Consider the following 13,857-nt stretch of genomic DNA (forward strand, 5'->3'; position numbering starts at 1 on the left):
TCTGAAAATGTGTGAGAGAGGACTTTCCATGATCCAGAGACGAAGAAGGCCATTTTCTCTGCTCTGCTCTGGGCTGTTTTAAATGCTGATCAGAGGCAGGCAGTGACAGAAACTGTTATATTCACTGAAGGACTCGACAGGCAGCTCCAGGTCAGCCCCTCCCTCTCTGGATTCTATAGGCTCTCCTCCATTTTGTCTGGAGACACAAATGTCAGCGGTTATTACTAATGAATCGATCAGCGGGGGTCTTCCTCTCTCCCTGCTGCTCGAATTAATTGAGGCTCTAAAATTCGACTGAATTATTTACAGTCCAGCAGAGAGCCGGGCTGCTAGTCAGGAGATTAAAGACAGGCGATGATGGCAGCGGTGACGGCGAGCGTCTGCAGCCTGAGAGTCCGTACAGCTGCTCATGTTTTCAATCCGCACCCCCCGAATATTTTACACCACGTTCATGAAGAAAGGAAAGGTGCAACAGCTAGTCGACCGCCAGACCAGGAAACTCAGTCTGCAGGGACTTCCGGCAGGATGGAAGAAGAGCGAGCGGCTGAGCTCGGCCAAGTCAGCGACGACAACCACACCAGAATTAGGAAGCTCAAATAACAAGAAACTCTAACGGCGCCAAGGAAGTCGGATCACAACAACGACCTGTCTTCACTTAAAAAGATAACAAAATGCCCAAGAAATAATAATTAATGCAGAAAAACTGACACTTCACATCTTCAATATTTTCACCTTCCGTCCATTATTGTTAGAATCAGATGAAAAAGTGGTTATTATAATCAATAAAAGGTCATTGATAACACACACAAAAGAAAAAGTCAAAATAACAATTGTAATAAAAATGACAGAGCGCCGTTGAGATAATTGGCATTATTTTTATGTAGTTGCTGTTTAAAAGGCCAAACTCAACAGATCGTCTTCATCTCCAGCCAAATGTTCCTTCATACATTAAACACGTTCAGCTCCACATGAAGCCGTCGGCCCGTCAGAGCTTCATACATCAGAATAAACAGCTTTAAAGTCAAACTGTCGCGGCTGTGAGCTCAGGAAATCAGATCAGTTTTATCAAATAGCAAAACACTGAATATTTATTTTGAATAAAATAGCCACATGATTCTTGGAAAAGTTGATATGCGATCATTGACTGTCAGTAAAAAGCTGAAGAGCCTCAAACGTTCTAACGATGGCGGCAAAAAGAAATGAGATTACATTGAAATAAGTTAGGTCACCTTACAAATGATATATCATCACACTGATATTCTATTCCATCATTATTTTCTATTTAACATTGTTGGCTCGTATTTTTGTTTGTCATTAATTTGTGTATTTTTTTTAATAATCTTTGCTTTCAAGTCTTCTCTGCTCCCTCAGTGCAAATTCAAATTCCTGACATCAACCTGACTTCCTGTTGTTGGTGTCGTAAATTAGAAAAACGAAAACGTTCTTCTCAGAGGCACTTTGTGCTGGCTTGTTTTATGGAAAGTGCTCAGCAAATAAGGACTGACTGATGAATACCGGCGGAATAAAAAATGGATGAATGTGGTGCCATGATTTCACGTCAAAGAAAAGTCCTGCTGATCTTGTGGTCGACGTGAAGGCGCTCAGACGAAGATCGACGACGGTCCATCTTTTTCAGAGACATTAGCAGACGGAGACTTTCTCTTCAATGAAACATGAGACAAAGAAACGAGGCAGTAAAACAAACCGTGAGCTTAGTTGTATGAAATGCCAGCAATGATTTGCAGCTCCTGTCTGATCTGGACTCCATTTGTGTTTCTTATTATTCTTCACAGCGGAAAACAACACAGAGCCAATTTAAAAAAAGATTTAAAAAGGCTGCTCATTCATTATTACCGAGACGCCTCAGTGTTTGGAATCTCCTCATTTAAAATAAAAATATTTATATGGGCCGTAAAAAGTCTGAGACTCTACTGAAGTCTATGGGAAAATGTCCCTCCTCCGCCCTGATGATTTTATGGTCTCAGTCTGAAATACAATGTTCATTTAGAGGGAAAGGGGAGGGGCTAGGGGGCGGGGCCACCGTCAGATCCACCTTCTCCTCCTGATATCATGTCTCCTGGTTCGATGTCTGTCGGACAGAATCACAAAACGGCAGCTTATCAACTGATGGATGACATCACAGTGAGTCAACAGTTGTGACATCTCCCATGAAAAACCCAACATGTGCTGCAGCCGCCGCCACGGAAACAAAGACATCCAGCAAAAAGAATAATAAAAAAATAAAAGTCCAAATATTTCATTTGATTTCTTTCAAAAGCGTTTTGAACTTCAAATCCAAAACAGTTTTAGAGTTTAACAGTCTGTTCGTCAGCTGAATTCTGAGCCAGATGATGTTTGATGGGAAACAATTCAAACCTGTCAGAAGGAAAGAATGACTTTGGATTTTTGGATGCACATTTCTCTTCTTTTAACGGAGCTATTGTGTGGTGGTGACACGGCGTTGGGAGTTCGGCAGCCTGTGAGTTTCATTTTCAGTCCTCAAGAAATACTGAATCAAGGATTAAATTTGATCTGAGCGCAGAAACGGACAAAGATGAAGGAATGAACATCAGAAAGTTGTTCATTTTTCTATCTGATGTCAGGAAAAAAGAAAAAAAAAATGAAATGTTTAGATTCAAAGCAGCTGAAAGAAATTACATAGAACAATTAAATTTGAGCGTTTCCAGCATCAACAAATCCAATTTCATACTTTACAGTGATTGTTTCACACATGAAGTTTTAAACTTCAGATTCAAGTTTGGTTTAGTTTATAGCACGAACTCTGCGAGGACACACCATCAAAAAGACAACAACTCACAACAAGGGCTGTGTATTTGGCAGCAGGAGACGTTTCAGTAAGGTGTCATAATGAGGAGCTGCAGACGGAGGGCAGCAGGAAACGTCAGCCGACGGACCAACAGGTCGCTCGACTTCACAGCAGAGGCGGCGTCGAGTCATCGTCCTTGCCCAGCTGTCCGGAGAACAAACCGAGGAGGCGGAAGAGAGGGACGCAGATGTGGATCATTTGGAGGGAAGAAGGTGGATCAGACGGAGCTCCGTCTTTTCTCAGCTGCTAACAAGAGCCGTTTATCAGGACGCAACGTCGAATGAATCAGCAGCAGTCTAACCCTTTAAGTCACTTTTTATTCTCCCTGTGTTTTTTAAAAAATGTCTCCAAATCTCCACAATTTCAGCTGAATGTCAGCCAGTTCCATCTGTCTCTCACTAAAGACTCAAATGTTTCCTTCTCCAAAGAAAAGTTTCTATCTTTATCTGATCAGCAGTTCTGCTCATCAATGATGAAAAATCTGCTCTAAATATCTGACTGTCTTTATTCTGTCAGCACAATAAACTCCACAGATCCACAGACTCTGATTGGCTGTGACATCACTCACTGGAGCCAATAGGAGTGTCTGACGTAGAGACGTGACTCTGGATGTCACTATCAAAGATGGAGGATGAGAATGGACGTTAAAATGCTGATCAGCGCTCTTCACAAAGCCCCGATTCTCAAGTTTAAGGAGAAGAACCCGACACGTCTACAAAGACGAAGTATTATTTAAACACTCTAAAATCTTCTGTGGATTTAACGTGTCGCTCCCGCTGCACGAGGGTATTTCAGTCTGAAGACAAACGGAAAGAAATCCTGACTGGAGAAACATGCAAAAGCGGCAGAACTGTATATTCATATATAAAAGACAAACTGCCAGCGTGCACACTTCAAACGCCCACACTCCCCCTCAGCTGAGTGTAAATCCATTTCCACGCCGCGTTAGCAGGCGTCCATGTGAAACTGGTATCAAAGCAAACAGCGGCAGACGGATTCAGGTTTCCCACTCACACACGGAGGAAGCCGCACATTAAACATCCCAGCGGTGCGTTCGCTGCCTCCGTACGCCACAGGTGCGTTTGTCTTTCACTTTCAAAACTGAGATTAATCAAACATTCAGCTGCGGTTTGTGTGATGCTGACGGGATGTTGTAGCGGCTGACCTGGACTGAAAAGTGATGGCTGCGTTTGGGATTTTTAAATAAATATTTGAGACATCATAATTACATGAATTAAAAGCCATTTAGAAAAAGCTGTGATGGAAAGATTAAATATCCCAAATGCTCCTGATTTCTACTTTGAATAATCAGTTTCTTATGTTATATGTTTATATTTATTAATCCTTTGGGTTTCTTTTTACGGGCATTTCATGGCAGTACAGTCAGCATTTAAAGTAAAAGTCATCAGCTGACATTTACAACATATAATCATTAGAAAACGTTTTAAGGGTGAGAATATTAATCACTTTGTGAGATCAAGTTTGGAAAACTTAGAACTTGATAATTAATTCCTAAGTTACTGACACAGATCTATTATAATCATGCCATTCCTCTCGGGCTTATTGATCCGAGATCTGTGAGCAAGAAAATGTTCTCTCAGAGATCTAAAATCGATCAGTCGGACTGGTGACCCCGTCATGATGTTGACCTTCGACCCGGCAATCTGTCTTCTACAAAGGTTAAAGGTGGATTAATGCGGAATTAAAGTGAAAGTATTCAGACGCCTCCAGAGCTTCCACAGGATGTCCAGAGAAACAGAAATGATTTCACAAAGAACCATAAATAACCTGAAGGAGAATTTTAAATGGAACCACAAAACAAAACAAAGTCACGTTTTGGTCATCAGAACTTATTTTAGAGAGAAGAAGAGCTAAAACTGCAGCTCCTGAGATGAATAATGTTCCCTCAGTGTTTTCTTCAGTATTCCAGTACTCATCAGTGTCAGAGCTTCTGGCCTGAGGAAGATGAACGATCCTTTCACTAAAATTTACTGATGAGTTCAGTTCGTTGTGTTTATATTTTTCCATTTGTGGCACAGACGTCATTTGTTCCTTTTAATGAAAACTAATGGATGAATTGAGCGCCGTCGTTAGCCCTCCCCGGCTAATTGGCCACTATAAAAGCGAATGCACGCGTGTATTTCTGCTTTTCTGTGTTCACACAGTTGTGAGCAGCCAATTCCTGCTGGGCTCCTGAAATGTCACCGACTGGACTCCAGCCGCTTGAAAACACTAAATTACAGGTCGCACACCTGCTGCCGCAGCACAAAAATACATCCATTGTTAATATAAATTGCTTCTATTTGACACAAATCTTTTCCGTCGCTGATGGTTTCTGAATCCGACAGCTTCGTGAAATGGCGTTCTGGTGACGACAAAAATAATGAACCTCAAACTGACAGAGGAAATTCAAAGACACCTGGGGAACATCTGAAAACAACGAGTTCAGTGATTTACCTAAAAACCGACGTCGACGCTCGTCAGCGTTTCATTCCATCTCACGACAATCAGGGGGCCACGCCGCTGGCTGAACAAGGAAGTCAGATCGTACTGAAGGTTACATGAGCTGTCCTGATTGGCTCAGATTCTCTCTTTTCATTGGCTGACTGACAGTGGAGATGACAAATATACCTTCTTAGGAACGTGAAAGAGTAAAAAGAAAATGAGTTGTTTCCTGTACAGAATCAGAAATGATCACGTCCTGTCAGTCCGAGCTGCTGGTTGGATAACACAGCAGAGCGCCGACAGGTGACGGACAGGAGGATTCATTCATTGTCCTCTGAGGGTCAGCATGCTGTGGAGACGTCTCTGTCTCTGAACCACAGCGTGGCGGGGGCCGACCAGCAGACACATCCGGTTGTGCTTTTTAGTTCTGATGGATACAAACACTTTTGGAAGAAGGCGGTCTGAGGTAGATGGATCTCCCCCAGGCTTTGTCCGGAGACACGGCCGGTTTCCTCCCACAGCCCAAACCCGTGCAGGTTAATTGGCGTGAATGTGAGGGTGGATGCTGCTGGTCTCAGTGTGGGCTCCGCCTCTCGCTCCAGCGCTCACCGTGATTAAAGGAGGAACATTATAGGGACGGACGGAGGAAGGGATGCACGTTTGTGCCGTTTTCTTCTTCTCCTGCTGATAATGATTGGCCTCCACCTCCACAGGCTGGACGTGGGCCATCACAGATTCCCAGCGAGGAGATTTTATCACGGCATCACTGCTTCACATCGAGCTGCGCAGGCGTCACTTCATCTCAGAGAACCAGATAAATAGAAAAACATCTGTGCGACTCAACGCCGCGCCACAATTACAGGAAATCTCACTTTCTGCCACATCACTCAATATGATTTAACTGTGCCTGTGTGGTCGGTGTCAGGGAGTAAATCAAAGCTCGGAGCCTGGCTGAGTTAATCAGGAACTGAACTCCAAACCAGATCAAATCTGCCCCCCCACACAGATTGAGCTAATTTATTCATTTCTTTCCCTTCATTGGGAGCGAACTGAGAAGAAGACGTGTTAGTCTCAGCTTCAAGCTCGTTGGTCAGCAGAAATATTGTGATCTTTAGTAATGCTCAACTGAGAGGAAATATTAAAAGTGGATCATTTGCCAGATAAAGTCTATGATCTTAACAAAACTCAAACAAGGCTCACTTTACTTCTACAAATATAGAATTTGACCGATTAATGTTGGGGCCAAAACGAATGACACTTCAGTTATTGTTAATTACTGGAAATATTATCGTTGGTTTTACTTGATCCGTGTTACTACTTTTTCATTTTTAATGAAAGGGGAAACATCCCCCTACGCTGGTCAGAGTGGGAAAAGTTCTTTTCTTATTTAGAGTTCATAATCTCGTGATGCTGGATCTGCGGCTGCCTTCTGCTCAGTCACAGCTCCTGAAAGATTTTAGATGAAGCTGCAATGATTACATCCAGATACAGATACCACGACTTCATGTCACCCACAAGATCAACACAAATCCCGGCAGCACTTTGAGGATGATGATGATGATGATGTCCACTGAGGAGGCTCCTCTGCAGCTTCACTGAGAACCTCTCGTCTCATACTTGTCGGCACTAAAGATGATGAGTGGCAAGTTTTGGATAAAATCTCCATCTTGCAGCAGATTACAAGTTGGGGGGGTGAGCAGATAATGCAGAGACAGAGAGCAAAGCTGGAAGAATACAAGTGAGGAAATTCACTGCAATCTCTGCTCACAGTCCTCCTCCAACGGCGTGGAGACAGAAACTGGAGCTGACAGCGGAGGCTTTTTGTCTCTGCCTCTCTGGAGGCGTCAGAAGAAACATTTCCAGCCAAATACTGAAATAAGGGGGGCAAAAGAGGCAGCAAAGAAAACGTCAATGAAATATAAAATCCATGTAAAGTGACTGTGGCTTTCTGATTTCCACAGGTTGGCGGAGTGGAGGGGGCCTGAAGGAATGAAAACAGCTGCTGGATCGATGTTTCTAATCTGTTTCAGTCCGACGCAGCTGAAAAATTTCATTAGTTTGTTCCACAAGAGCCTCAGTCATCAGCGGAGAGGACGACGGCTCAACACTACAATCACAAAAGGCCTCGGCATGGAGACAGGAAGTGGATTAAATGACTGAATGACACGCAGGAGGGATGTGACCATATTACCCAGAATCCAACAGTGCCAACAGGCGAGCACAGTCCGACCCACAGCCTGTTCCCTCCTGGCTGATAAGAGATCAAAATTTCAGTTTTGTTTAAGTTGATGGATGATTTTTTTTTTTTTGGCAGTATTTTGAAAAACCAGATTCTGAAAACTTATTTAATATTTAAAAAAACAGTTGCATTGCATTTGGAAATCCATTTGTTGGTTTGATTCTTGTTGAAAATCATTCTTATGAATCAAATCTTGACTAAATCCAAATTTAACTCAGTGTGTTGATCCAAATCTCCTGCAACACTCAGCAAACCACGCAGGCTCCAAAGAGGAAGCTTGAGGGAATTACTGACCTCCAACGTTAACAGTTACCTCCGTCAGGGATGAAAACTGCATTCACCTAACTTCCCTCCAAAAGAAAACACAGCACGCACAAAAACAACTGATCCTACCTCGTAATAGCTCCTCACGGCGTTGCAGAAGGCTTCGTCCGCCATGATCTGAGTCTCACCACTGAGGAAGGCCAGAAAACGCTCCTTCACCGCCTGCAACTGCTGCTTGTTGACCTGAGAGAGAGGAAGAAGAAAGAGAGACGTTAAAAAAAAAATGGAGAAAGCAGAAGAGAGACGATCGATTAGAACAGACGGAGAGGAAGAGCAGAACAGAAAGTACAAGATTAAACTCGTCGTGGAAGCCAATTTTTGTGTCTCATTACCAAACAAATGTCTTTCATTAGGAAACCAAAAAAAAAGAAAGAAGAATCTGTCTCAGTGAAACTGGAGAAGGAAAAAAAGTTGGAGATGGATGGAGATATCAAAGATTAAAGCTCATTAACCACAAAGTGCTGCCGTGTTTCGGCTGATTTAACTTCCTGAGCCTTCAGTTTCAGCTGCTTTTACAAACCTGAGTTATTAAAGCCTTTTCTGTTTTTCCTCTCTTTGTGGCTTTCTTTGTAAAGTTGTTGTTTTTAAGCTGAAAACAAAGAGAAGTTCCTCTCATGTGTTTGGGCCGTTCCAGAGCTGATCTGAAGTTTCTATCTCGATCTGATTATCCGTCCACTTGAAATGACTGTCAACCATCTAGTTTGGTGAAATGAATATTTTCCAGACAACAACATAGACGGACAGAATCACCAGAGCTGCACACGAAGGAGGCAGTTGGGGAGGGGGCGGGACAGAGGGGGGCAAATTAAACCAGCAACAAACACGCTGCAAAAGTCAAAGTGACAAACTGAACAGCGACTTATCTCACGCTGCCAGCTTTTTGTGGGGGCTTCTTCACGTTTCCTGTGTCCACTTTCTGCCACGGGGGGGTGGGGGAGGGGCGCCCTTGGTTTAATTTGATCCCTTCACAGTTTAATTCAGTCCCATCCACGCCGTCTGTGCCAACACGCAGTAGATTATGTTCTTTATTATTCTGGATAGTCTCAGATGAATTGGGACTCCCTCTCCGATTAGCACCTTCCCTGTTCAGATGATCGCAGCAGTAATGGCTTCTCTTGGCCAGAACAGAAGCTGAACTTGCTCTGTATGAAGTCTTGTTCCTACTTCCTCGTCGTCCTGTTGGCTTTGAATGAATTCATCCCAAGAGGGGGATTTTATCAGCAGACAAGAAGCACTTCTACTCCGCGGCAGTGACAGAAAGTGCCCAGGTGGCGGTTTCATTTTCCTTTCAGGAACGCCAATCTGCACATTTGAAGGCCTCACCGCCGAGTAGAACAGATCTGAGGTCAGCAAGTCAGCGTCTTCGTTCGGCGAGTGTTTGGCTGTGAAAGCAGCTTTTTCCTGAGCAGGCACAATTAAGTGTTGATGGATTCTCACTTTTCCAGAACGAACAGTGACTTCTGTTGGTTAAAGCAGGAAGACAAACGTCTGCCCTTTTGGAGAGGAGACCGATTCTGCCACCAATGAAAAGCTCCCCAGATTACTGTGATAATGTCAGAGAGGCGGTTTATGGTGTTCAGGATGTGGCTCATTTTCATCTCTTCCTAAACCTCACCAGGCCGTGATTGCTTTTATGGTAACCCTGGCAACGAGGACAGGTAGGCCGGGTCCCGTGTTTACTACAGTAACCATGACAACCAAGGGTCTGCTGCCGTCGGCGCACTATTTCAGGTTGCATTAAAGAAGCGTGATTTGCCTGTAGATGACATTCTCAGGTCGTTTGGTGCAGACGTGATCTCGAGGCTTGAATCAAATTTGCAATATCTGTGAAAATAAGAGCAATTTTGTTTATTTGTTTGCTTTTTGGCTCGTTACAGCTCGTGCAGATTTGCTTCTAAAATTTAAAAAACCTTGAAGAAAAAAGGGAAAATAATGACGTGACTGTTGATTTGACGGCTGACAAACGAAGCAGTGATCTGAGCAGACCAGACAGTCGCTCACAGACCTGCCAATCCTCATCAACCAGTCCAAAGAACCTCGAACTGATCAGCAGCTTACTGATCATATTATTGAACAGACCTCAAAAAGACCCAGTATTCATTGTTTTCTGCCGCAGAAATATTTCCAGGAAGGAGAAACAAATAACCGTTAATGTCTCCAAATTATAACGGATGGATTTTTTCCTTTCCAGCTGTGGCAGCAGAGTGTCACCTGGTGTGTTTGGGTTCTTTGCTCTCCCAGAAGGAGGTGATCATTTATCAAGGGCAGTTAGCAGCTCATTTGGAGCAGCAGAGCAACAGACCCCCCCCACGGCAGATTGACAAAAACAAAAAATGAGTTCTTGGCTCTCAGGATTGGGTGAGGAAACATGAAACGAGTGAGAAGAATCTGTCAGATGTCAGATTAAAGGACAGAATGGATTCAGCAAACACACGCACACAGATGATGGGTGACCTTGACAGTGCCGGAGGTCATTATGTCAAAGGGCACTAACATGGCCGTCGATGTTTGGAGGAGACGCCTGCGTGGATTCTCTCACCGGCCCTGTCGGATGGTTACGTCTCAAAACGGCCTTCCAGCTGTGATTCTGCCGACCCGAAGCCGGACCGCGGCGGCAGCAGGCGAAGCACCGAGCCTTTCACATCCAAACCCCCCAAAGAAGCAGCAACACTGAATCTGAGCGGACAGATTAGAGATGGTTATTTTTTGTGTCACACTGGCTATTGACACAAATAACACTTAGGTGCTCTCACACACACACACACACACACAAAGCCGTCACACTGTCTCCACAAATTGACTGAGTGTCCTCGTTTGCTTTACACTGAAATCGTTTGTGCACAATAGAAGTGACAGGAAGAGAAATTTATGACCCACCCAGTCACTCAGAGAAAGTGTGTCCAAGAATAACACACACACACACACACAAAAGCTCCCCCATCACTTTTCCTCCTGCCAGGAGATACAAGATTTCATGTTTCCAGGAACAGAAACAGGAGGTTGACGGCTGTCGGTTTACGACATCGTTAGCCCGGGGTTGGAAATAATTTCATCATCCTCAGAAGCTGCCGAGCTTTTCATCAAAACAAAGAGTGTTTTATTTTTAATGCCAACTAGAAATAAGATCATAGCTTGACTGGTAATCACTCATTTTTGTCATTTTGTCTGCAGAAAAGGAGAAAACAGCAGAACTCAACTTTCACAGCTGAATAAAACCTCCCAGTATCTGTACGTACACACACACACACACACACACACACACACACACACACACACACACACACACAGTGCGTGAGACAGCTCTCATCATCGTCAATCTTCGCAGCACATGCTGAGAATCACTGGCTGCTGTCAATCACCATCAAACCTCCACAAACACATTTCCTGAGCTAATCAGTCAAGTGAGAAGTAAGGCCATTTTCCCATAGACTTCAATTCAAATGCACTTTTTGCAATAGGTGGCCCTGTGAGGAGTCTGAATCAGTCTGAGCAAAAGTCAATAACAAATTGTAGGAAAATTATTTCTCCATAATTGTAGTTGTGCAGCACTCCAACTGATTTAACTCCTCTTTACATTCGACTAAATATGCTCCGTCAGATAATGGCGGCCCATCAGGCCCAGTCTGGGGTTCAGGTTCAGTCCACTCGAAGGAGCTGGGACTCAAACCATCGGCTTTGCCCTGAAGTGATCTTGTCCTGGTGAAAGCTGAAGATGACTTCCTGTTTTAGCACCAATCCCGTAGAGACACATTTTACTGTCGCAGCCATATTAGACCTCCCGATTCTGTCTCATTCCATCTGCACGGTCACCTGCTTTGTCTAGGCGGGGTAATTCATCATCGCTGCTTTCCCTTCTGATGAGTTATCTCTCGACGGCTCATTTCCCAAAGATTCAAGCGCAGATATCACCCCGACTGGAAATGAGATTTCACCACAGGCAGGGTGTGAGGAATCAATCCTCACCTGCCCGTCTCCTTTCAAACTGTCAGCAGTCATCCCAACTTCTGTCTGAAAACCTCCCAGCAGTTCAACCGTCGCTGTCGGCCTCCACATCCCAACATAACGGTGCAAAGTGAGATAACAGGAGCGCGTGGACATCAAATGTGTGACAGATAGAGCGGCCTCATCTGTAACAGGCCCAAGCCGATCCATACTACAATAATGAAGACATTTCCTCCGGAGGGAAAGTCGCTGAGGATCAGCAGGCTTGAATCGACTGAGGGGGGGCGTGAACTTCTGCATATATAAAATCCATCAGGTGCACGTCGAGGTATTTTGCTTCATTTAAGTGGAAACTGTGAAAAGTCAGGAAGGGAATCGATATAAAGCTCCCCAGGGAGTCAGAGGAATTTTAAAGGAAGGCTGCAGAAAAAATAAATTACAAAATCCACTTTAGGTCATTTCTAAGGTTTTCAGGCAGCAAGACAGTTCTTCCAATCACAGTCCAAAAATGAAGATTCAATCCACTCGATTTGAGTACTTACAGGTTTGGCTCGTCTTCACTCATTTAACGATGTTGGTCTTTAAAGACTCTCCTCCTTGTAGTCTGATTAGGATCTGACCTTCTCAGGGCCGTGATATTTTAAGTCCTCATTAAGAAACCTAGAAGTGTCTATTTTTTAATGTGTGGAGGTAAAACGCTGAGTGATTTAAAGGTTTGAAGACTCATTCATATCATTATTCATTCCCAACATCGGCTGAAGAAACAGACTAAAGAATGTCATTTCCTCTCATAAACTGACGTGTGATGTTGGAAGAGATTTTAATAGTTTTTCCATTTGGCGTCTTTCCATCTGTTCATATCAACAAATCTCCTCCATCGACTTCGTTCAGTGACATTTTAAAAATCGGACTCTCCAATTGGCTCAATATGTCTTTAATAAAGTTGAGCCCCTTAATGTTGTTTTACTGTTTCGCATTTCTTTGACGTTTCATTATTTCTCTTTCCATCTGAGTGAAGCAGCGTTGCGTTCTGACCCTGTACGGACCTCGCTCCAGAATCCTGCTTCAGATCCAGGCGTCGGCCCGGTCAGAGAGAGGAAGCGGCGGGGTGGTAACTGCTTCCTCAGCTGTTTCCTTGTATTGTTGTTCACCGTGAACAGGCTCAACAACAGAAGAGCTGCGCTTCTGCCTTCAGGATTCACCGAGGTGTCGTCCAGCAGAGAGCTGATGATGCCGACGGTAGCCTCTCTTTCCTGATTGAATACAGTATCGAAGTAATGTGGCGGCAAAACTAACAACTGGGAAAACCTTCTGTCATCACTCAGGAATGGCTTCGCCTTTATAGTTTCAAAGGGCTTTTTCACACATCTGCAACTGATGCTGTTTTCATACGAGAATGATTCATCAAATCAAATGCTCAGATATTCAGAGTCCGACTGTATGACTACCGTTTGGTGCCGACAGGTGTAGGCTGTGAAAATGAATATGTGCTGCATTAAAAAAGTGTGTTCAGAACCAGCTGCAGGTTGATCAGTGACCTCCTGCTGTGGGCGGAATGAGAAAAGATTCAGCACATAAACTGCTCCATCAAGCTCCAAGGTCATTTTGGCACAAATTGGCTGAAAAATACAGTGTTTTTTTTTTTTGTGTTAAGTGACCTGCTCCTCAACCTCTGCAGGTCCAGAAGACCTTCAAAAAAAAAAAAAAAAAAGATACAGGTCAAAGCAAACAAACTGATGTGGAGGCCGAGACAAAGGCTTCAGTCGGAGAAACCAAAAAGCTGCACGATTGAGTCGCTTCAAAACAGAATTCATGACCGTAATCTTGGGTTTTCATCGAGGCTTGTGGAGATCAAGGTTTTGGTCTGTTTGTGTTCAGCCTAGACCACGATGCTGAGAAAATGTTCAGGTCTGAGCCATTAAAAGAAAGAAGGCTCAGAAAAAACAAGGGGCCGTTTGACATCAGCCAAACGCTCCTCACTAATGACCGCTGGTCCATCGAGCCAATGAGGGAGGAAAGCTCTCTGCTCGGTCGGCAGGCAACAAGCTCAGAGAGGAAAGGAGGGAAGGAAGGAAAGGAA

General features: G+C 44.0%; 1 protein-coding gene across 15 annotated transcripts in view; it reads right to left on the bottom strand.

Annotated features, from left to right (window-relative positions):
- The window catches only part of cadps2 (Ca++-dependent secretion activator 2), a 95,623-nt gene that overhangs the window by 72,610 nt on the left and 9,156 nt on the right, over window positions 1–13,857 (bottom strand). For all 15 annotated transcript variants that reach the window (XM_029522070.1, XM_029522067.1, XM_029522078.1 and 12 more), the window contains exon 2: window positions 7,905–8,018. In XM_029522070.1, the coding sequence (XP_029377930.1) occupies window positions 7,905–8,018 (114 nt within the window). The remainder of the gene's footprint in view (window positions 1–7,904; window positions 8,019–13,857) is intronic.

The sequence above is a fragment of the Echeneis naucrates genome, chromosome 16 (assembly GCF_900963305.1).
Source record: "Echeneis naucrates chromosome 16, fEcheNa1.1, whole genome shotgun sequence".
In the NCBI taxonomy this organism is placed as follows: domain Eukaryota; kingdom Metazoa; phylum Chordata; class Actinopteri; order Carangiformes; family Echeneidae; genus Echeneis; species Echeneis naucrates.